This window comes from Peromyscus californicus, unplaced genomic scaffold, assembly GCF_007827085.1.
Source record: "Peromyscus californicus insignis strain IS unplaced genomic scaffold, ASM782708v3 Scaffold_13__1_contigs__length_99412109, whole genome shotgun sequence".
Taxonomy (NCBI): Eukaryota; Metazoa; Chordata; class Mammalia; order Rodentia; family Cricetidae; genus Peromyscus; species Peromyscus californicus.
In genome coordinates this window covers 69,724,905-69,742,408 of record NW_026294424.1, presented here as the reverse complement: position 1 = coordinate 69,742,408, position 17,504 = coordinate 69,724,905, and the positions used below count along the sequence as shown (strand labels likewise).

At 47.6% G+C, this 17,504-nt stretch overlaps 1 protein-coding gene across 2 annotated transcripts; it reads right to left on the bottom strand.

Moving 5' to 3' along the window:
- Positions 1-265: 265 nt before the first annotated feature.
- Srd5a3 (steroid 5 alpha-reductase 3) lies at positions 266-16,500 on the bottom strand. 2 transcript variants are annotated; one of them, XM_052735184.1, is made up of 7 exons: positions 16,244-16,346; positions 11,515-11,652; positions 7,813-7,955; positions 6,559-6,594; positions 5,861-6,058; positions 2,168-2,302; positions 266-1,232 (listed from the first exon to the last, which is right to left on the bottom strand). In XM_052735184.1, exons 2-7 carry the CDS (start codon positions 11,544-11,546, stop codon positions 973-975), a joined length of 804 nt encoding a protein of 267 aa, XP_052591144.1. In that variant the 5' UTR covers positions 11,547-11,652; positions 16,244-16,346; the 3' UTR covers positions 266-972. The 2 variants fall into 2 exon arrangements, with proteins under 2 accessions (XP_052591144.1, XP_052591143.1); XM_052735183.1 differs by lacking the exon at positions 11,515-11,652 and having other exon boundaries at positions 16,244-16,500.
- Between the last annotated feature and the right edge of the window lie 1,004 nt (positions 16,501-17,504).

Sequence of the window (17,504 nt, the reverse complement as noted above, 5' to 3'; positions counted from 1 at the left end):
GTGTCCCACCATAGGGACATGGAGGTTTTCGGTTGCCAGGGCAATGGTGCTCTCTTTCACTCTTGGGTCTCCTTTCATTCCATGCCTCTACTTCCCTTTGACCCCAACTGGTATTTCCTTTAACCTAAGCTACCTGAGGTACAACTTTAATCGTAGCATCTTTCGGCTTTGCACTAGTAGTTGAAACAGACCCAGGTCTATGTGAACACTGACTAATGATAGAGTGAGGCTGCTTCTTCTGATAGTACCCGGCCCAGGGCATGTCTGTATGCATAAGTATAAAAATATTTTATTTCCCGATTTTTTTTCATTACAAATGTCAAAAAAGAGAAATCAATCAACTAAGTTTCCAGGCTTATCATTAGGCTGGTTTGCAGGGCAGGCAAGGCACTGGTTATGTAACTGGAGATACTGGTGATAAAATTGGGAATATTAACTAATTCCAGCAAACTCCTTTCTCCCTAGACCCACCGGTGTGATACTGTACATTCATGTTATTTTCAGAGGTATCCATTTTTATTGACATGTAACATTTATTCAAAACCTGTGCTATCCCACAGCACTCGGTCCAGTTCACTGTTCCCAGCCACAGATGGTCATTTTTCTTCCTGTATAAGAGTGAGAGAGAGGGCAAGGAGGGGAACGGGTGTGGGGTGGGGGTAGGGATGGGGGAGCATGCATGCATGCAAAGCTGTTTATACTCCCGGTTAGCGTGACCATAAATCAGCTTGGAGACGCCCAGTTACTGGTTATCGTTTGGTTGGCTCTGTAAAGCTCGGCAGAAAGCGGATCCCTCAAGCCCGGGTCTTCCGGAAATGTCTTCTCCAGGAGCACTGCCCTGCCCAGTGGACACTCTGCAGTGGAACAGGGAATGTCAAACATTCCCGCAGCAAGCGCACGTCCATCTCTGTCTCAGCGTCTCTAGGAGTGGAATCTGTCACCTGGCTTGCATTCTTCACCATGAAGGCTGCCTCAAAACAAAAATGGAAGGAAGGCTTTCCTATGCTTCGGGTAGGAGACAAATGTGCTCTTGTAGAACGTGTGGTTGAAGAATGCAGACAAGGCTTGGCTGAAGAAGACATACGTCACCACCAGCCACCAAGTTAAGTTGTGGAACCCAAAGGTGACAGCCATGGAGATGTAGATCATCAGCTCTGCTAGGTAGTTAGCCGAAGACACATATTCGAACCAGTCTCCGAAGGGGATCCTGTGCTGGCAGTGAACGATCACACCTGAAACGGAACGATGATGGTGTTTTACCACTCCGCTTCCGAAACCACTGACAGAAACTCTACCAAGCATCACACTCTGTATGAAAAACCACCACCCTGTCACAGTTCCACTGTCCACCAACCATAAAGTCAGGCATGGTGTTGCATGGCTTTAATCCTAGCACTTGGAAGGCGCAGGCAGGTGGATCTCTGTGAGTTCAAGGCTAGCCAGCGCTGTACAGTGAGACTATATCTCAGGAAAAGAAAAGGCCTGCTGGGCATCGTGGAGCACACTTTTAATCCCATCACTCAAGAGGCAAAGGCAGGTGGATCTCTGTGAGTTTGAGGCCAGTCTGGTCTACAGAGCGAGTTCCAGGACAGCCAGGGATATACTAGTGTCCCTGTCTTAAAACAACAATAACAATAAAACAAAACAAAACTAAACAAACCTGAAAAAGCCTCTGCTCAGGTTTCCCACCTGTTCTCATAAGCATACAAGCTCAGATGCCAGAGTCAGGGGACACAAGTTCAAATCCTGACTCTCCCACTTGGTAACTGTGTCACTTCATGGAAATTGCTTAATTTCATTGTGCCTCAGTTTCCTCATCTATAAAACAAGAATACTGCAAACTACACCCAGGCTAACTCAGAAGTCTTCCCTTCTGCTGGGTCCCACTACTCTACCTTAATGTGAATTTTCCACATGATGATCAGACACATGTGTGCGGTGCTGTCCCCAGAGGTGGGTTCAGGACAGAATCACAGACCATCAGAGCTAAATCTGCCACCTCATTTTACCAGTGGGAGGATCACAATTCAGGAAGGTGTCTTGTCGAAAGTGAGTATCTGATATCGACCAGGGCATGAAAGACAGGAATGAAGGGACAGAGAAAGCCACCCTCTGAGGACTGGAGCCCATCGGGGGATGGGGGGGAGGGCACCAGAAGAGACCTCACCTTTTTTGTTTCTCCTGAGATTGCTGAGAATGACGTGGCACTTATACTGATGGGCAGATGACCAGAAGAACATCATCATTCCCAGGATGTGGAACCACCGAGCCTGGAGCAGTAGATTCTTCCCTAGTATATAGACTACGGAAACAGAAATTGCCCTGTTAGCCAATGCTGCAGAATTCCAGAGCTTTTGTGTTATATTATCATAGTATCGCTTCTGGACAGCGAGAGCTGCTTCTCAAGTCTCCACAGCTCCGGGGGTCACAGGCAGAGACCTAGCGACATTTTCTCGCGAACATTCTTCAAATGCTTCTGGCGAGAACTCAACCCATTCCCGAGTGACTGACTGTGCAGTGAGGTGTTTTGTGCCTCTACGATTGAGTCTCCTTTTAAGTCTTCTTGCTAACATTTTTCCCATCAAGAGAAACATTCTCTAAAGAAACATCTCCCTGAGCTGCCACCCAGAGACCTGGAAGGGAGATCCTGAATACAGAAAGCTAAGCTAATGCAGGCATGATGGTTACATACCTGTCATCCTAGTACTTGGGAAGCTGAGGCAAGAGGATTGTGAGTTCAAGGCCAGCCAAGTACATAGGAGTTCAAGGCTGACTTGGACTACATGATACCCACCCCTGCAAATATGAGAGAGAGCAAGAGAGAGAAAAAGTGAGCGAGAGAGAGAGAGAGAGAGAGAGAGAGAGAGCGAGCATACATGCACTGTGCTGCCTAGTTCTGTCTACTAGAGAGACTTTCTGAGGTAAAAGGTGAGTGGTCTCTCATAAAGAGAAGAAACTTAAACACTGAGAATATAAAAACAAGTCCTTTCTGGATTAGAGATTGGAGTCTGAGAGACTGCTTCCAAAGCGGAAGTGCTGGCCGCACAGCCCTCCTTTTGGTGAAGCAGCGGAAGGGGAGGTGGGCAGCCGAAGGATTCCAAGAGCAAGCCACCGGCGCCGGAAAAGCAAATGGACCGACAGCCTGGTCTTAACTGAAGACGCAAAACCTGTCCATTGAAAACTGGCAAAAGCCCGGGACCCTGGAGCGCAGGCAAACCCCTAAAAAGCGGATTCAGGTAAGAGTACCAAGGGTCATGCTTCCCTATGCGGAAACCCACAAGTGGGGATCAGTTGAGGATGACTAAGGCTAACAAGAGTCCGCCAGACTCACCTGTGGCAATCTCAGTTCTAAACCCGGTTCTCCTGGACTGCAGACACTCCTTTCACTTACATAAGGACCCTGTGAGGTCAGCCCGTGCCCCTGATCACTGACAGAGGTTCCGAGCGGGAGAAACCCTGTCAAGCGGACATAGGCCCAGAAGATACTCGAACCTACAGTGTTTCTCTCAGATCCTACCGACGCCAAATGGAGCATTTCCCACCGTGGTGGTTGAGTTTTGATTTGTGTGTTTTTGAGACGCAGTCTGGCTGTGTAGACCTGGGTAACCCGGAATTCAGTATAAGGACAAAGCTGGCTTTGAACTTGAAGTGATCCTGTTGCCTTCATGCCACAGGTGCTGGGATTATAGGTGTGAGCTACCATGTCTGCCTAAGATACATAAGCCCACCGCCGGGCAAGCATTCTCCCAGCCAAACCTCCTCAGTAAGCTGCTTCTTGCCGCCTGTCTGGTCTCAACAACGAGGAGTAACTAATCCAATCTACTGTCCCAGTGGCTCCAGGGGACCCTGGGAGGGGTGAGCAGGTGAAGGAGAAGCAGCTGCACAAAGGAGTGCTTGGAGAAAGACAGCTTTGTGGGTGTCTTGACTGCTTTTTTTGATCATTTTTAAGGAGCAAAAACAGTAGAACCTGGGCTCCAGTCACAGGAGCAGCTCAGAAAAGTGAGATAATCAGACAGAGAGAAAGCTAGTGGGCAACCAAGGAGTTCTGGAAAGTTCGTCTGAAAAGCCACGGTAACTGGCTGGGCATCTGAACGCCGTAGCGGAAGACATGGGAGGAAAAACCGACTCCATTAATGAGATGGTGGTTGAATGAGAAATGCCTTCCACACTTGGTCTCTAGCTGTCTAAAGACTGTCTGTGAAGGTTTAGGGGGTGCAGTCCCTAGGGGGGCTGGAGGAAGACCATCGCTAGAAGTGAGACTTGAGACTATGTACTGCTGTGGTTTATGCTCATTGTTAATTAAAAAAAAAAAAACTGATAGGCTAATAGAATAGCAGGGCAAGAAGAGATTGGGTGAGACAGCCTGACACAGAGAGAAAATGGGAGGAGGAAGGGCAGAGTCAGGGGGGTTCGGAGAGATGACAGCCAGTTGCCCAGCAAGCAGGATGTGTTAAAAAAACGAGGTAACAAGCCATGAGCCGTGTGGCAAAGCATAAATAGAAATATGGGTTAATTTAAGTATAAGAGGTAGCTAGTAACAAGCCTGAGCTATTGGCCGAGCATTTGTATTGTAATTAATATAAGCCTCTGAGTGACGACTTGGGATTGGGTGGTCAGGACAGGAAATATCCATTTACAATATCTCCTCTCCCTACTTCCAGTTCTCTCTGCTTCATATTTATGGTTGAGGTGTGATCTCTCAGCTTCTTGCTCCTGCAGGCTTGCTGCTGTGCCTCAACACTATGATGGACGAAACCATCTGTAACTGTGAGCCAAAATAATGATCTTCCTCCTGGCAATTATCTGGGCCATAGTATATTGCCACAGCAACAGGAAAGTAACTAATACAACGAAGTCCAGAGGACCTAGAAAAGATGCTGCCTGAATGGCTGGAACCGGTAAACAATTCACAAGTTAAGAAGCAATCTGGTCAATAAACCTGCCTTTCAAAGAATTTTTATAGTCTCAAGAAGTGCATTCCAGCAACAGAGTGGACTTTGGAGCACTCCGAGACTGAAATCAAACAAGGAAAGGCTCAATCACTTGATAGTTGGAAATACAAATCTGTTTCGACTTATGATACAGGCCATGGAGAATAGGGTCATGGAAGATCTGGGCTGGAAGCCCACAGCTTCAAGGTCAAGTTAACCTCAGCACAGAAGCAGTCATTCCAGTCACCCAAAAGGATTAGAGTTCTATATGATCTGCACGGATTGTTTTCATGAAACTGATAGTCATATATGTTATGCAGCATCCAAATAAAATAGCAAGCCACCTCACTTTCTTCTTGCATACAAAGGTCTGCTTTCCTCTTCCTGGCTAGAGAGCACTCGGAAACCTCAAGGCCATTTCCATTTACTGCCAGACTTGGTTTTCCTCTTCCCTCAGGCTGTGCGTCCCACATGAAGAAAGGCTTTGTTAGAAGGGCAGCCATCCCAAGAATTAATGGCAAGAGAATGGTCTGTGTTCCTTCTTCAGATGAGAACTACTCACCACAAGCACCTCCCTCATCTTATTTTCTGTGGTTTAATCCCACAGGGTGACTTCTCTTTCCCCCCCGTGCACCCCCAGACAACTGGGCTCTGGTGAGGCCACTTCCTTTGATGCCCCCTCTCCTGCTCCTTTGGAGGTCTCATGCCCCCTGCTCAGAGTTTAGCTATCCTTCCGACCTCTCTACAGGTGAACCCCACACAGCTTAACTCCACCGTCCTCAAACAGAGTCTCAAGAATGCTTTGTACCTTACCATGGTCACTGAAGGCACAGCCGCTTATGCTGGCGCTTCTCAGGTTTTAGCAGTCACGGCCAATGTAGCTACCTTTGGACAGGATAACTTTTGAATGTGCTGCAAGGGCCACTCACCATTCTTGTCATCCATGGGCGCTTGGCTCAGGACAGTTAGGCCAACCAGGACATAGTAGACGAGCCCGAAACAGTACTGCACGACGTGAATCATGGCGTTAGAGAAGATGCTGATGTAGAAACACTCGAAGAGTCTCCGCAGGCTGTGGACCCAGACGGACACCAGCACCAAGAAGGTAGACAGGGCCAGCTCGCCCACTGCAATCAGAAGGCGACACAGTCAGTGTCTCCTCCAGCTTTAAGGCAAGTGTTCAGTGTACCCGCCTGAAACTGAGCCTTACATAAGATCAGAGTCCGAGGGCTGGAGAGGCCATTCAAACTAACGTCTTCCTCTTTCGAGCTGTGAGGACCCAGGTTGAATGACAGCCATGTGGTCCGTGAGTGGCAGGGTGGTGGGAAGAGAGGACAGAACCCATCTCTGACTCTACTTTATCATTTAAGAGCCACATGGACATCATGACGAAGGCTCTGTGTGCTCAGGACTCAGGATCCATGGCTCTCGAGTTCCTGTGCCAAGTGCTCCATGCAGATGGTCAGGGAGAGGTCCATGGTGATGTTGGAAATGCTATCTGGTGGGCTCCTGGGGCCACACCCACCCACAAAGGCAGAGACAAGAGGAGGGGATCCAACGGGTGAGTATTCCTTTTCAGACTTAAAAAATAAAGGACGGGAGAAGGGCTGGGTGGCGAAGCACTTGCCTAGCATTTGGGAGGCCTTGGACTCCATCTCCAGTGCTGCCAAAAGAAAAAGAAAGGAGAAATTACACTTTCAGAGAGTCAGTGGGTCCCAAGGTCCACCTTCCCGGAGGCCCTTTATTACATGCTCCAAGTTAGTGTGAAGAAAGCTCATATTTAAAATATCATAAAATCCAGTCTGTCTTTTTAAAAAGAGTAACACAGACGTAATCACGGACACAATTACACAGCTTGGTAAATTTTTAACTAATTCCCACATATTACTAGTACCCAGATTAAGAACAAGGACTTGACCAGCACCCCCTAGTGTTCCTTTCTAAGCATGACCCTGCTTCAGGCTGCCCCAAGGTTAAGGACTCTGTTCTAAATTCTATCAGCATAGATTTGCTTTGTTCTTTTTGTAGTTTAAGTAAGTTAAAACCCAGTTTTTTTTAACTCTTTATGAACAGGTTAAAACAAGGAAAGCTCCTCAAATCTAACCTTCCAAATACATGAACATGGTAAGCAACAAAGGGGTGCCCATGCATTACGACCCCCGACCCCTTCCACACAGCCCTTACATGCTGCTATGGCCAGTTTAAATGCTGTTTTGTAAGGATCTGGCCAGCAACTATTCACAGTTTCATTATTTAACCGAAGATGCACAACACAGTCTTTTTTAATTTTTAACTAATTTTTTTACTCGTGTGTGTGTGCGTGTGTGTGTGTGTGTGTGTGTGTGTGTGTGTGTGTGTGTGTGTGTGTGTTGAAGATGTCAGAGGACAATTTGTAAGAAAGAGTCTTGTGGGTCCTGCAGATGGATGTTAGATCATCATGCCTGGTGGTAAACACCTTTATCTACTGATCCATCACACCGGTCCCCAGACCTTTTAAATGTTTATCAAAAAGTAATCTTTAAAAATCAAATTTCTGTGGGCCCCGAGGCATAATTCTGGCTGCAGCTGTATAAATGATAAATGTTTCAATGCAAACCCAGGGATTTCCAAAGCTTCCCCGGCACGTGCAAGGCCTCTTTGTGAGCTTATCAGCACACTAACACTAACGGTATCAGAGGGAGAACAGCTGGTCCTCATTCAGCCCAGGCTTACCAGGCGGCAGACCAGAACCTTCCCCTGGGCTCTGCCACAGCTCAGTGAGGACTTGGGGCCAATCAACCACGCAGACCCTGTCTGCCCTCCACTTCCCAGGCCCTGCAGAGGGCCCCGATTGGCGAGAACTGCAGACAGGAACCAGGAACAGGCTAGAGAGCCAAATTACCTCGGAACTGCGTGGCCCCAAGAGTTCTGAGCAAAGTGCGAAGCCAGTCTGGAAAAGGTACTCCCAGGAAGAGAGATTGAGAAAGGAACCAGAGGAGGAAGCCATTCCACAGCACGGAGATGACGTAGAAATGAGAAAAATACCTGCAACGGGAAGAAGAGTTAGGTAACCCCCAGCTAGAACCTCCACGAGTCCCCAGAAGATTATAAGTTCCTCTACGCGCCCCTCCCCGCTCCCTAACCTCCCCCGGTATCTCAAAATGAGTTTCGGTTCTAATCAGAACCCGAATTCTGCAGGTGGAAATGTTTCAAAATGTACTTCCAGATCACGAGACTGATTACATTGGAGTGTAAAAGGATCAGTTAACAGTCTCTCATCTCCGGGTAACAAGAGTGCGCCCCCGCCCCCCCCCCCCCCCCCCCCGCCCCCCACCTCGAGTTCTCAGAAGGAGCCGCAAGCTTCCTGCACAGGAGATCTATGGAAGTCTTTTAGATCCCAAACCTGGATCACAGTAACAGCCTGAGCCACACAACTGCCGTGGTGCAAGAGTCACGCAACCAGACTCAGAGCTGGAAGCACGCTTCCAAGGTGGATGCTAGAAATTGAACTTGGTCCTCTGAAACCGCAGCGCATGCTCTTAACTGCTAAGCCATCTTTCCAGTTTCATTTATTTTATTTCAAAAAATTTAAATTTATTATCAGCTGTTTGCACGTGCATGCACTACTGTTGCAGAAGTTTGATTTCCAGCACCCACATCGGGCAGCTCATAACTCCCTATAAGTTCAGTTAAACTAGCTGGTCAGCGATTCCCATCTTCCCCATAGTACAGGTGTATGTACTATGTCTGGCTTTTGTGTGTGTGCTAGGGATGGAACTCAGATCTTCATGCGTGTGTGGCAGGCACTTCACTAACTGATCCATCTTCTTTCTCCTCCCACCTTCCAAATTAATTTTTTTATAATATGAAAAAGATTACAATAATAATGCCAGGTATCAATTCCTTATGATTGTATTTCTCCAGTTACTAAGTCTATAAACCTATGTGGCAGTGAATCACTTACAATGTAAATAAACACAAAGGCACAAACCAATGAAAGGAAATTAGCCATGCTAGTTTAATGTAAAAGAGGATGCTGATCTGCTAAAACAAAAGCATTTACTACGGCATGAGGACCACTGAGGCATCTGTGACAGCGAGCTCCAGCAATCCTCCTGTGTCTGCAGCTACAGCACTGGCATTCCAGGTCTGCACATGGCCACATCTATCTCTGTTACTCAGGTACCCAGGAATTCTAATTCAGCTCCTCAAGTTTGCATGCCAAGCATTCTTACCGACTGAGCTACCTCTGGGTTCCCCCTCAGGTTCCTCCGAGGTCCACTCTCCTACGCTTTTTCTATACAGATCGAGGATTTCCTATTAGAAACACCTGGGATGTGTGAACATATGCTGACAGAGAACGTGAAGGGTGAGACCCACTTCTAAACACAGAATGTACTTATATACCTCATACTTTATGTACCTCATATGCTAAAGGTGAGCTTATATGACTCATACCGTTATGTGCATCTGCTGTGTGACCATCACCAATCCCATGAAGGTAGGAGTGGAATTTTTTCCACATGGGACACCGTATCAGCATGCAAGAGTTTTGGGTATTGAAGCATTTCTTTTTGTTTTTCTTTTTTCTTTCTTTCTTTTTTTTTTTTGAGTTAGGCATACTTAAGTGTATTTTTGAGTTAAGCATATTTTGAGTTATGCATGCTCAATTTGGAATTTTTTCCTCTATTCAGATCAATGCAGGTGATCACATGACCTCCTCTGGGCTTTCATACATCAATAATATGCTCCTTTTCTTCTTTTCACTTTGGCTTGTGACAGTCAAAGATAACCTGGAGCCAAAAAGGATTAGCTATAGACAGGCTCAGAAGTCCTTCCACACAGAGCAGAGCACGCTTGTGAAAGAAGTCACCCCATGCCATGCCAGTGACCCAGGGAAAAACCCTGATCTAATCCAGTCACCCTGCTGCAGCCCGCTCCAACCTCCCGGCAGCTGGCAAACCCCACCAGGAGCGCCCTTGCAGGCTCCACAGATACATTCCCATCCACCCACCAGTTCAGAATCCATCTGAAGAGAGGCCTCATTCTCTCAAAAGTCCGTGCATCAAAGCGTTTGCCTCCATAGCTCCTGGTCTCAGTTGTGTTCCAGGCCATCCTGAAGACACACTGGCCAGAACTGAGCACGGGTGTGGGCTGAGCACTGGGACCCAGCAGAGGGCTAAGAACATGTTTAACCTCCTGCTTTGCAGGTGCTGGAGAGAGGGAAGGGCTGGATGCTTTACCTATTTTTTTCCCCTTGGGTAAATATTTACGGCCTACTTGAAATGTGTTAGGCCAAGTTCCAGGAGCCTGAACTTGAAGGATGAAGACAGAACTGGTCCCTGCCTTAATGGAAGTCCCCTTTTAGTGAGGACTTGGTAATGCTGCAGGCATCTAGCATAACCTCTGATCAGGAAACAGAGCAGAAGGGATGCTATTCTGGATGGGTGGTTGGGATGGCCTTCCTGGAAGGGACATCTGTATAGAACATGCAATCCTTGCACACTTCCTTTTAAAAAAAATCATAAACTTATTAAAAAAAAACTTGTGAACAAAAATGTCACACCCCAAAATGAACTAGACCCAAAGTCTATACAACTCAATAAACTTCTATATTGATAGAGTGAGAATCAGGAACGGAAGCTGTGGAGCGAGCTGTACATTATTATTTCACTTTCAGTATACAGCGTATTTTATGCACTTATCTGTCACCAAAACCAAACAAATCATGGCAGAATCAGAGCTAGGAAAACAATTAGTTCTAGATCCTCTTTTATAACTTGTGTCCATCACCTACATTCAGTCCTTTCTCACCCTCTTTATTTGGCCTTTTTTCTTTTCTTTTCTTTTCTTCATGTTATAATGTACCCACATGTTCATGTGTTTGCATATACATATATCATTGGCTAGATTCTGCATATGAGAGACATGTAGTTTTTTTTTTCTTTCTTTCTGGGGTTATGTGATCTCACTATTATAATAGTATACATTCTAAGTCTAAACATTCTGCATAAAGTTAAAAGTTCTGCAGGAAAACAGATGGACCTAGAGTGTATAATACTAAGTGAGGTCACCCCGCACACTTTCCAAGCAGAGGGAAAGCTGCAAGGGTACTTAGAGGGGTACATGTGGGGCGTGCTCCACCTGGGGCTCCCCTGTGGCTGTTGGCAGGACCTTGAGAAGAGGGCAGGGGACACAGGGCCCTGTAAGGATGCTGCTGGCTTTTGTAATGGGGATCCATTGAGGCATGCCAAAGTAAAACATTTTCAAAAGAAAATCATTATTCAGTCCTTCCCAGAGTTTCAAGACATCCATCTGAGGGGCTGGAGAGATGGCTTTAGCAATGAAGAGAACTTGCTGCTCTTCCAAAGGACCAAGGTTCCGTTCCCAGCACCACATGGCAGCTCACAACCATCCAGTTCCAAGGATACACAACTCCCTCTTCTAGCCTCCAGGGGCGCCAGACATGCCCATGATGCCCAGGCATATATGCAGGCAAAACACCCCTAAACAAAAAATAATAATAAAAAAAAACAAATAAAACACTCATATATTGGTGACACAGAGACTATCCAGTTTTGAGAAAAAGGATATGCACTGGGACCTGGGAGAAGAGGCATGGTCATGAAATCTCATCTTTGCGACAATGCCATGGTTTGCGCTCTTCACGTGGCAGATGGAGAATTAAGACTCTAAGAGGTTAAGTTCTTATCCAAGGTCACAGCAGTGGCAGCCGCTGGCTCTAGAAGCAACAGAATGACTGGTGTTTATATCACATTGTTGCTCTCCTGCCTGTGGACAAGACTTGCTCGAACCTGTTTTCCTAGCCCTCTATCACACACAGCCAGTTTATGTGATCCCCACAGGCAAATGAATCAGTAGTTTCGAATGAATTACTGGGCTTTGCCTTACGGCTCTCCTAGTTCAGTGGCACTTTTGGTTTAAATACACACTGTATTGTTTTTCAGTCTGACATTTCATTCTGCTGTCTGAATGTCTTTCTATAGGAAATACTTTCTAGTCTTTCCAGGAGGTCCTATCTCTTGCTTGTATTTAGAGACAGCTAAGACTCAAACTACAGATCTCCAATTCCCACTGCCTCTGGGTGAAGAAGACACACTCCTCCCTCCTCCTTCTGTAACCGGCTTCCTAGAAGTGCTGTCTTCCAGGTCCCGGGAGCAGGGACACCGCGATCTTTCTGACTGTACAAGGTTTGGTGTGGGTACTCACTCCTTTGACTAACAACCACTTGGATGATTATTACGGGCTGTGGCTGACTGCGGGGAAGAGGAAGAAGGGTCTGTTGGGGAGTGTGGAATTATCATTTTACGTAAGGCAGGCATGGAAGGCCTCACTGAAGATAAAATAGCCAAGCCTTATAAGACCCATGGGCCAGGTGAGAGGTAATGCAGAGGCTCTGAGGTTGGATGAGGACTCGTATAGAGAAGCCCTGAACTTCTGGAATAGGGCCAGTAGGAACAAGTCACAGGACGCAGAGTCAGAAGCGAGACAGGACTGTGTAGGGTTGGAATTACTCTATGGTTTGGAGCCCAGGAAACACTACCTTATTTAACATACATGTGCACCCAGTGCTGGAACTGGCCCTGGAGTTAAGTCAGGGAGCTGCGGGGTAATTAGGGCAGGGGAACTACCCAGGTGACTGGGCCTGTGCTAAGTGCTTTAATGCCACCCCAACCTTTGACACCTGAGGATACCATGATGCTTCAGCTGTAATCCACGTGAGTACCGCCATCTTTCTCCTGGACTAACACAGCAGCCTCGCGCCCAGGCTTTCTCACACATGGTGCCATCCTTTTTATGTCCCATGATGCATATTCCCCCTTCCACCACGAAGCCCTCGGCAGCTTCCATCCCCCTGAATAAGCTCCCAATCCATCCTGGTCCACATCCTTCCTAGGTAGTCCCTCCTCAAAACTCTTATTCCTGATCAAATAACCTTGCGAGGGTCTCCTCTGGGGCACTTGACCGCCTCAGAAAAGATTTTGCTTCTCTGAAATTTGTTGACACATTTTTCTGTCAGCCTACACGCTTCACAGGGCCTAGACTAGCTTTGAGATTAACAGCAGGCCCTCTGGTAAAACTGGTACGCTAAATGCACCAAGGACATGGTAAATAGCTCATTTACTGAAGAAACTAGTTTAACCACCATGCCAACGGAGCATCCAACCCCTTATCCTTTGTTTTAAACCTTCTGGTGGGAGGGCCTTTTCGGCTCCGGGCATGAGTGAGGCTGCTATAGCTGATATCAAATGTAAATGCTGCTTGACAAAGGCTCTAGGCCCTTCTCAAAATGTCACCATAAGCATAAGATACATGGAGGACACTAAGAAAGTTAATTACATGGACATCTAGGTGATCCAGTTATTAAAAGTCAAGTTTATACGATATGGAAAACGTGCACTTGTTGTGTATTGAACAATGAGCTCTAGAGGTGAATAACCACTACGTTTTTGTGGTTATGGAAACAATGCTGCTTCAAGGGGTCTCCAATATTTTTTTAACGTATTATAGTCTACCAAGAACTTGGAGACACTGATATTGTCCTGTGGTTGGTTGATGACATTCATAACTAAGGAAATGCTAACTTTTCAGCCAGAGGTTGATGAAGATAAAGATGTAACCTGTACCCAATCCACAGGTCCCGACTGCTTCTCAGGCTCTTAGACTCCAGGGCAGAAAACTGGGCAGCACCTGACCTGTAGAACCCAGTTCAGTGATAAGTTTCCATGCTACTTGGAGCTACTTTGAAATTTTAGAAACAGAAGCGTTTCCGTCTACTGTGGAAGTCAAGAGCAATGAGGCGCTTGGGTCCTGGTCACTTATTTATACAGACTTTCTGGAGAGTCAATCAAAGCGAGAAAAGCAGCTGTTGCCTTGATTAAAAAAAACAAAACAAAACAAAACAAACAAACAAAAGACTCCCAAAACTCAAACAGCCAGTACCAGGCTGGAGAACAGGGCACAACATTCCGGGACCTTAGGTTTTATTCTTGCTTCCTTAGGAGAAAATAATCACAAACTAAATGACCTAAGTACTGCCGTATGGGCAAAAGAAATGTGGCTCACAGCTGCCCACTTGCAAGTGTCCAAGTCACAGGCTTATTATTTTTTTTTTTCATTTCTGAGGACGACATTACACTTCGCACAAGGAAAAACTATTCAAAATATTTAAGTAATAAGCACACTGGCTAAGATTACCAAATATTATAAAATCTGGATTAACCAAGATATTATGAAGTGCTATCCTCTGGGGGTAAATCCGCTGCCATCTGATCTCTCAGACATGACTCAGGTTGGTAGCTTGCCAACGAGGTACGCTGGAGGTTAAGCGTTTGGGATCTTACGCCGACAGGCGGGATTGAAGGTCTGGCTGCCACACTCACTGGTGTGACAAGCCTGAATGTGTACCTTTGTGGGTGGGAATGGTGACAGTGGCCTGTCCCTCACAGGTCTGTCATGAGGACTATATGAAGCAAGGCATTTAGTGCTGGGAGTCTTGGGTACATGACACACACAGGGCAATTCAGCTGTGGCTTCTAATTCCTCTAATTCACCTTTTTTTTTTTTTTCCTCATGAAAGTGCTAAGCACAGTGTCAATGAAGATACTTTGGGAAACAGAGAGAAGTGTAAAGCTGGCAGTAGAATCTTACTTTGCCCAACTCCTCCTCACCACCTTTTCATATACAGGGGGAGACAGCCATTGAAAAGGAAATGGATCCGCAAGGAGGAGGTGGGGGGATTTTTGTTGCCATCTGTTCTTCTGAGGGCCTGGCCACTTTCGATGCAATTGCCACCCCTCCCCCCCATTTTCCTTTGCTGCAATTAAAAATGCCTTTCCTTATTGGCCTGGATTTGTTGGCCCCTGAAAAGTACAATTTAGGGGAAACAACGCTCTCCACCATTGCCTCAGAGCACCTGAACACCATGGAAGGTTCTGCTCTAGAACCCTGGAAGAAGGAAAGAATAATTATTTCACAACACTGCGGGAATTACAAGAAGCGCAGAGTACCGAGTGTTCCAGGGGTGAATCCAAGGAAGGCCCACCTCTTTCCTGGCTGTCACATAATGACAGGCTTGAGTGTGACAGCTGATGAGCCCCATCCAGAGACAGAAAGGGCAGAAGTGATTTTTTAAGCGTGCTTTTAAATCCAGGGACACTAGGACCTCCCTCAAAAGTCAGACAATAAATCCCTATATAGCCGGGCGGTGGTGGCACACGCCTTTAATCCCAGCACTCGGGAGGCAGAGCCAGGCGGATCTCTGTGAGTTCGAGGCCAGCCTGGTCTCCAAAGCGAGTTCCAGGAAAGGCGCAAAGCTACACAGAGAAACCCTGTCTCGAAAAACCAAAAAAAAAAAAAAAAAAAAAAAAAACCAGAAAACAAACAAACAAACAAAAAAACAAACAAACAAAAAACCCAACAAACCAAAACCAAACAAAAAAGCAGGAAGGAATACAGGCCAATCAAACCTGATCAGATCACAATAGGATGTCAGGGGTTGCTCACGTCAAAACTGAGCCTCTAAGAACAGTTCTTTCGGCCCTTACCTCTTTCCATTCACTCTTCACAACGATGTGTCTCCACTCTCAGACTGAACCCCTCACAGATCGCTCTCCAACAGTCAAGAGAGAGCTGCGGCCAGCCCACTTTTTCTGTGTTCCTAGATAGTTTTACCATCATCTGCAGCGGTGGGCACTGTCTACAGACTTTGAAAATAAGCTAGATGAACCCATCACCTTCCTTCACATTCAGTTCTAAATGCAAAGGTATGCTGCATTTCAAAGAAAAGACACAGCTTTACTCGCTTAGAATGGCGTTAAACTGACTTCTGCCTCTACAGACTGAATTCAATGTGGGGGGAAAAAAATGAGAAAACCATGGAACAAGTCTCACATATTCAGAGTAGATTCTTCTCTTTCTGCCCGGAAGATTTTAGTATTTCACAACTTTGTTACTGAACAAGGAGGGGGTGGGCATCTTGGGCCAGCTTGCCGGCGCACCTGCTGAGATGCAGGCACGGGATGTCAGCGCTGCCCCAGCAGGGTACCCTCCGGACTTCTTTCCTGACTGTGACAGGTTGGGGAGACAACTGGGGGAAACCGGGGAAGAGCCAGCCTCCATGTCCACAAACTTCCACGACCTCCAGTTAAGAGTTCCGGGAAGGGGCAGCGGAGAATTTGGGATAAAGGTAGCTGGGGCGGACCCCTGGGGATGCTCAGTCATTTCCGGGGACGGCTCCGGGCAGCCCCAGGCTCACGTGCCCGCGCCGCCTCTGCTGCCCCCTGCCGGGCGCGCCCCGCCACCGCGGTTACCTCTTGGGGACGTCGAAGGCCCTGCAGACGGCGGGGCGCCGCGGGCCGGACAGCTTGGTCTTCCCGTAGCGGATGAGGTCCTGGAAGAGCGCGCAGCTCGGCAGCAGCCCGGCCGGCGCCAGCTGCAGGAGCAGCGCGAGCAGGAAGGCGGCGGCCAGCGCCAGCCACAGCGTGCGCAGCGGGTTCAGCGCCGAGAGCTCGGCCCCGGCCCAGCCAGCCATGGCCGGGGAGCGGGCTACGCACGCGCACGCGCGCGCCACCGCGCCGCCCTCCCTCCCGCCTCGGGGGCGCGCTTGGCGGTGACGCGACACCTGGGCGGGACGCGCGGCCCCGCCCCCGGGCTCTGCACTCTGGTGCCGCGCTCCCGCCCAGCCGTGACACCGGGGACTGCGCTTTGGATTCTCACGGCCCCTGATCCTGCACAGACATTCCCAGATGCGACTCCAGCTTGAAATTCTGCAGAAACATGCAAGAACACCTGCTACAAGTCATAAAAAAAAACCAAATAAATTATACTTATTTATTTATGTAGTGGAGTAGGAGCATGCCAAGACGTGTGGCTGGAAGCCTAAGATAGCTTGGGGGAATTGGTTCTCTCCTTCCACCACGTGGCGCGTGGGAATCCAACTCTGGTGGTCAGGTTCTCACCAGCCCAAGTTTCCGTAATCTTGGACTGTGGGATTACTGCTGCGAAAAGGTGTAAAGAGAGATTTTTGGTTGAAGTCCAGGCTTGATTCTCGGCTGGATCCCCAAAGGGTCCCCCAAGAGCCAGGATCTGAAGGATCTTAGTACTACACTGGGTCACCAGTAGCAGCCAGATTCATCAGTGTGCTCCAGATGGGGGTCACTGTGCAAATTCAGGGCTGACCTCTGGAAGGGCCTTGGTGAAGAAATTCTAGGCGCTGTCAACTGTGGGCTGCAGCTGCTCCAGCAAACTCTGCACTTTGGAGTGGAAAACCAGAGTGCTTTTTCATGGGCGTGAGTTTTTCACCCATCTGCTCCAGGATGCTGTTCGGTTCTGTGGACAAAGTGTCTACTAACTATGGCTGGCAGGAGTAGCCACCAGCTGTGTCTGTTGTCTTTGCTGCTGGAAGTGAAAATGGAAGGTTTGGAAGACCTGTATATACTCATTGACTTGAATCCAAGGGGAGGGTGAGAACAGATCTCCAAATCCTTCTCTCCAAGGATCTGGCTCAAAGATAGCTGCATCTTTCAGTTATCAACGGAAGACAGTATCACGTTGGATGAAGGCCTGGTTCCC

Coding starts and splice junctions, on each gene's coding strand:
- Srd5a3 (XM_052735183.1), bottom strand. CDS start 16,464: ATGGCTGGCTGGGCCGGGGCCGAGCTCTCGGCGCTGAACCCGCTGCGC. Junction 6,059..6,558: donor CAAGGCCTCCCAAATGCTAG/GCAAGTGCTTCG, acceptor TTCTGATTGCAG/TGGGCGAGCTGGCCCTGTCT. Junction 1,233..2,167: donor TCTCAGGAGAAACAAAAAAG/GTGAGGTCTCTT, acceptor GTTCCGTTTCAG/GTGTGATCGTTCACTGCCAG.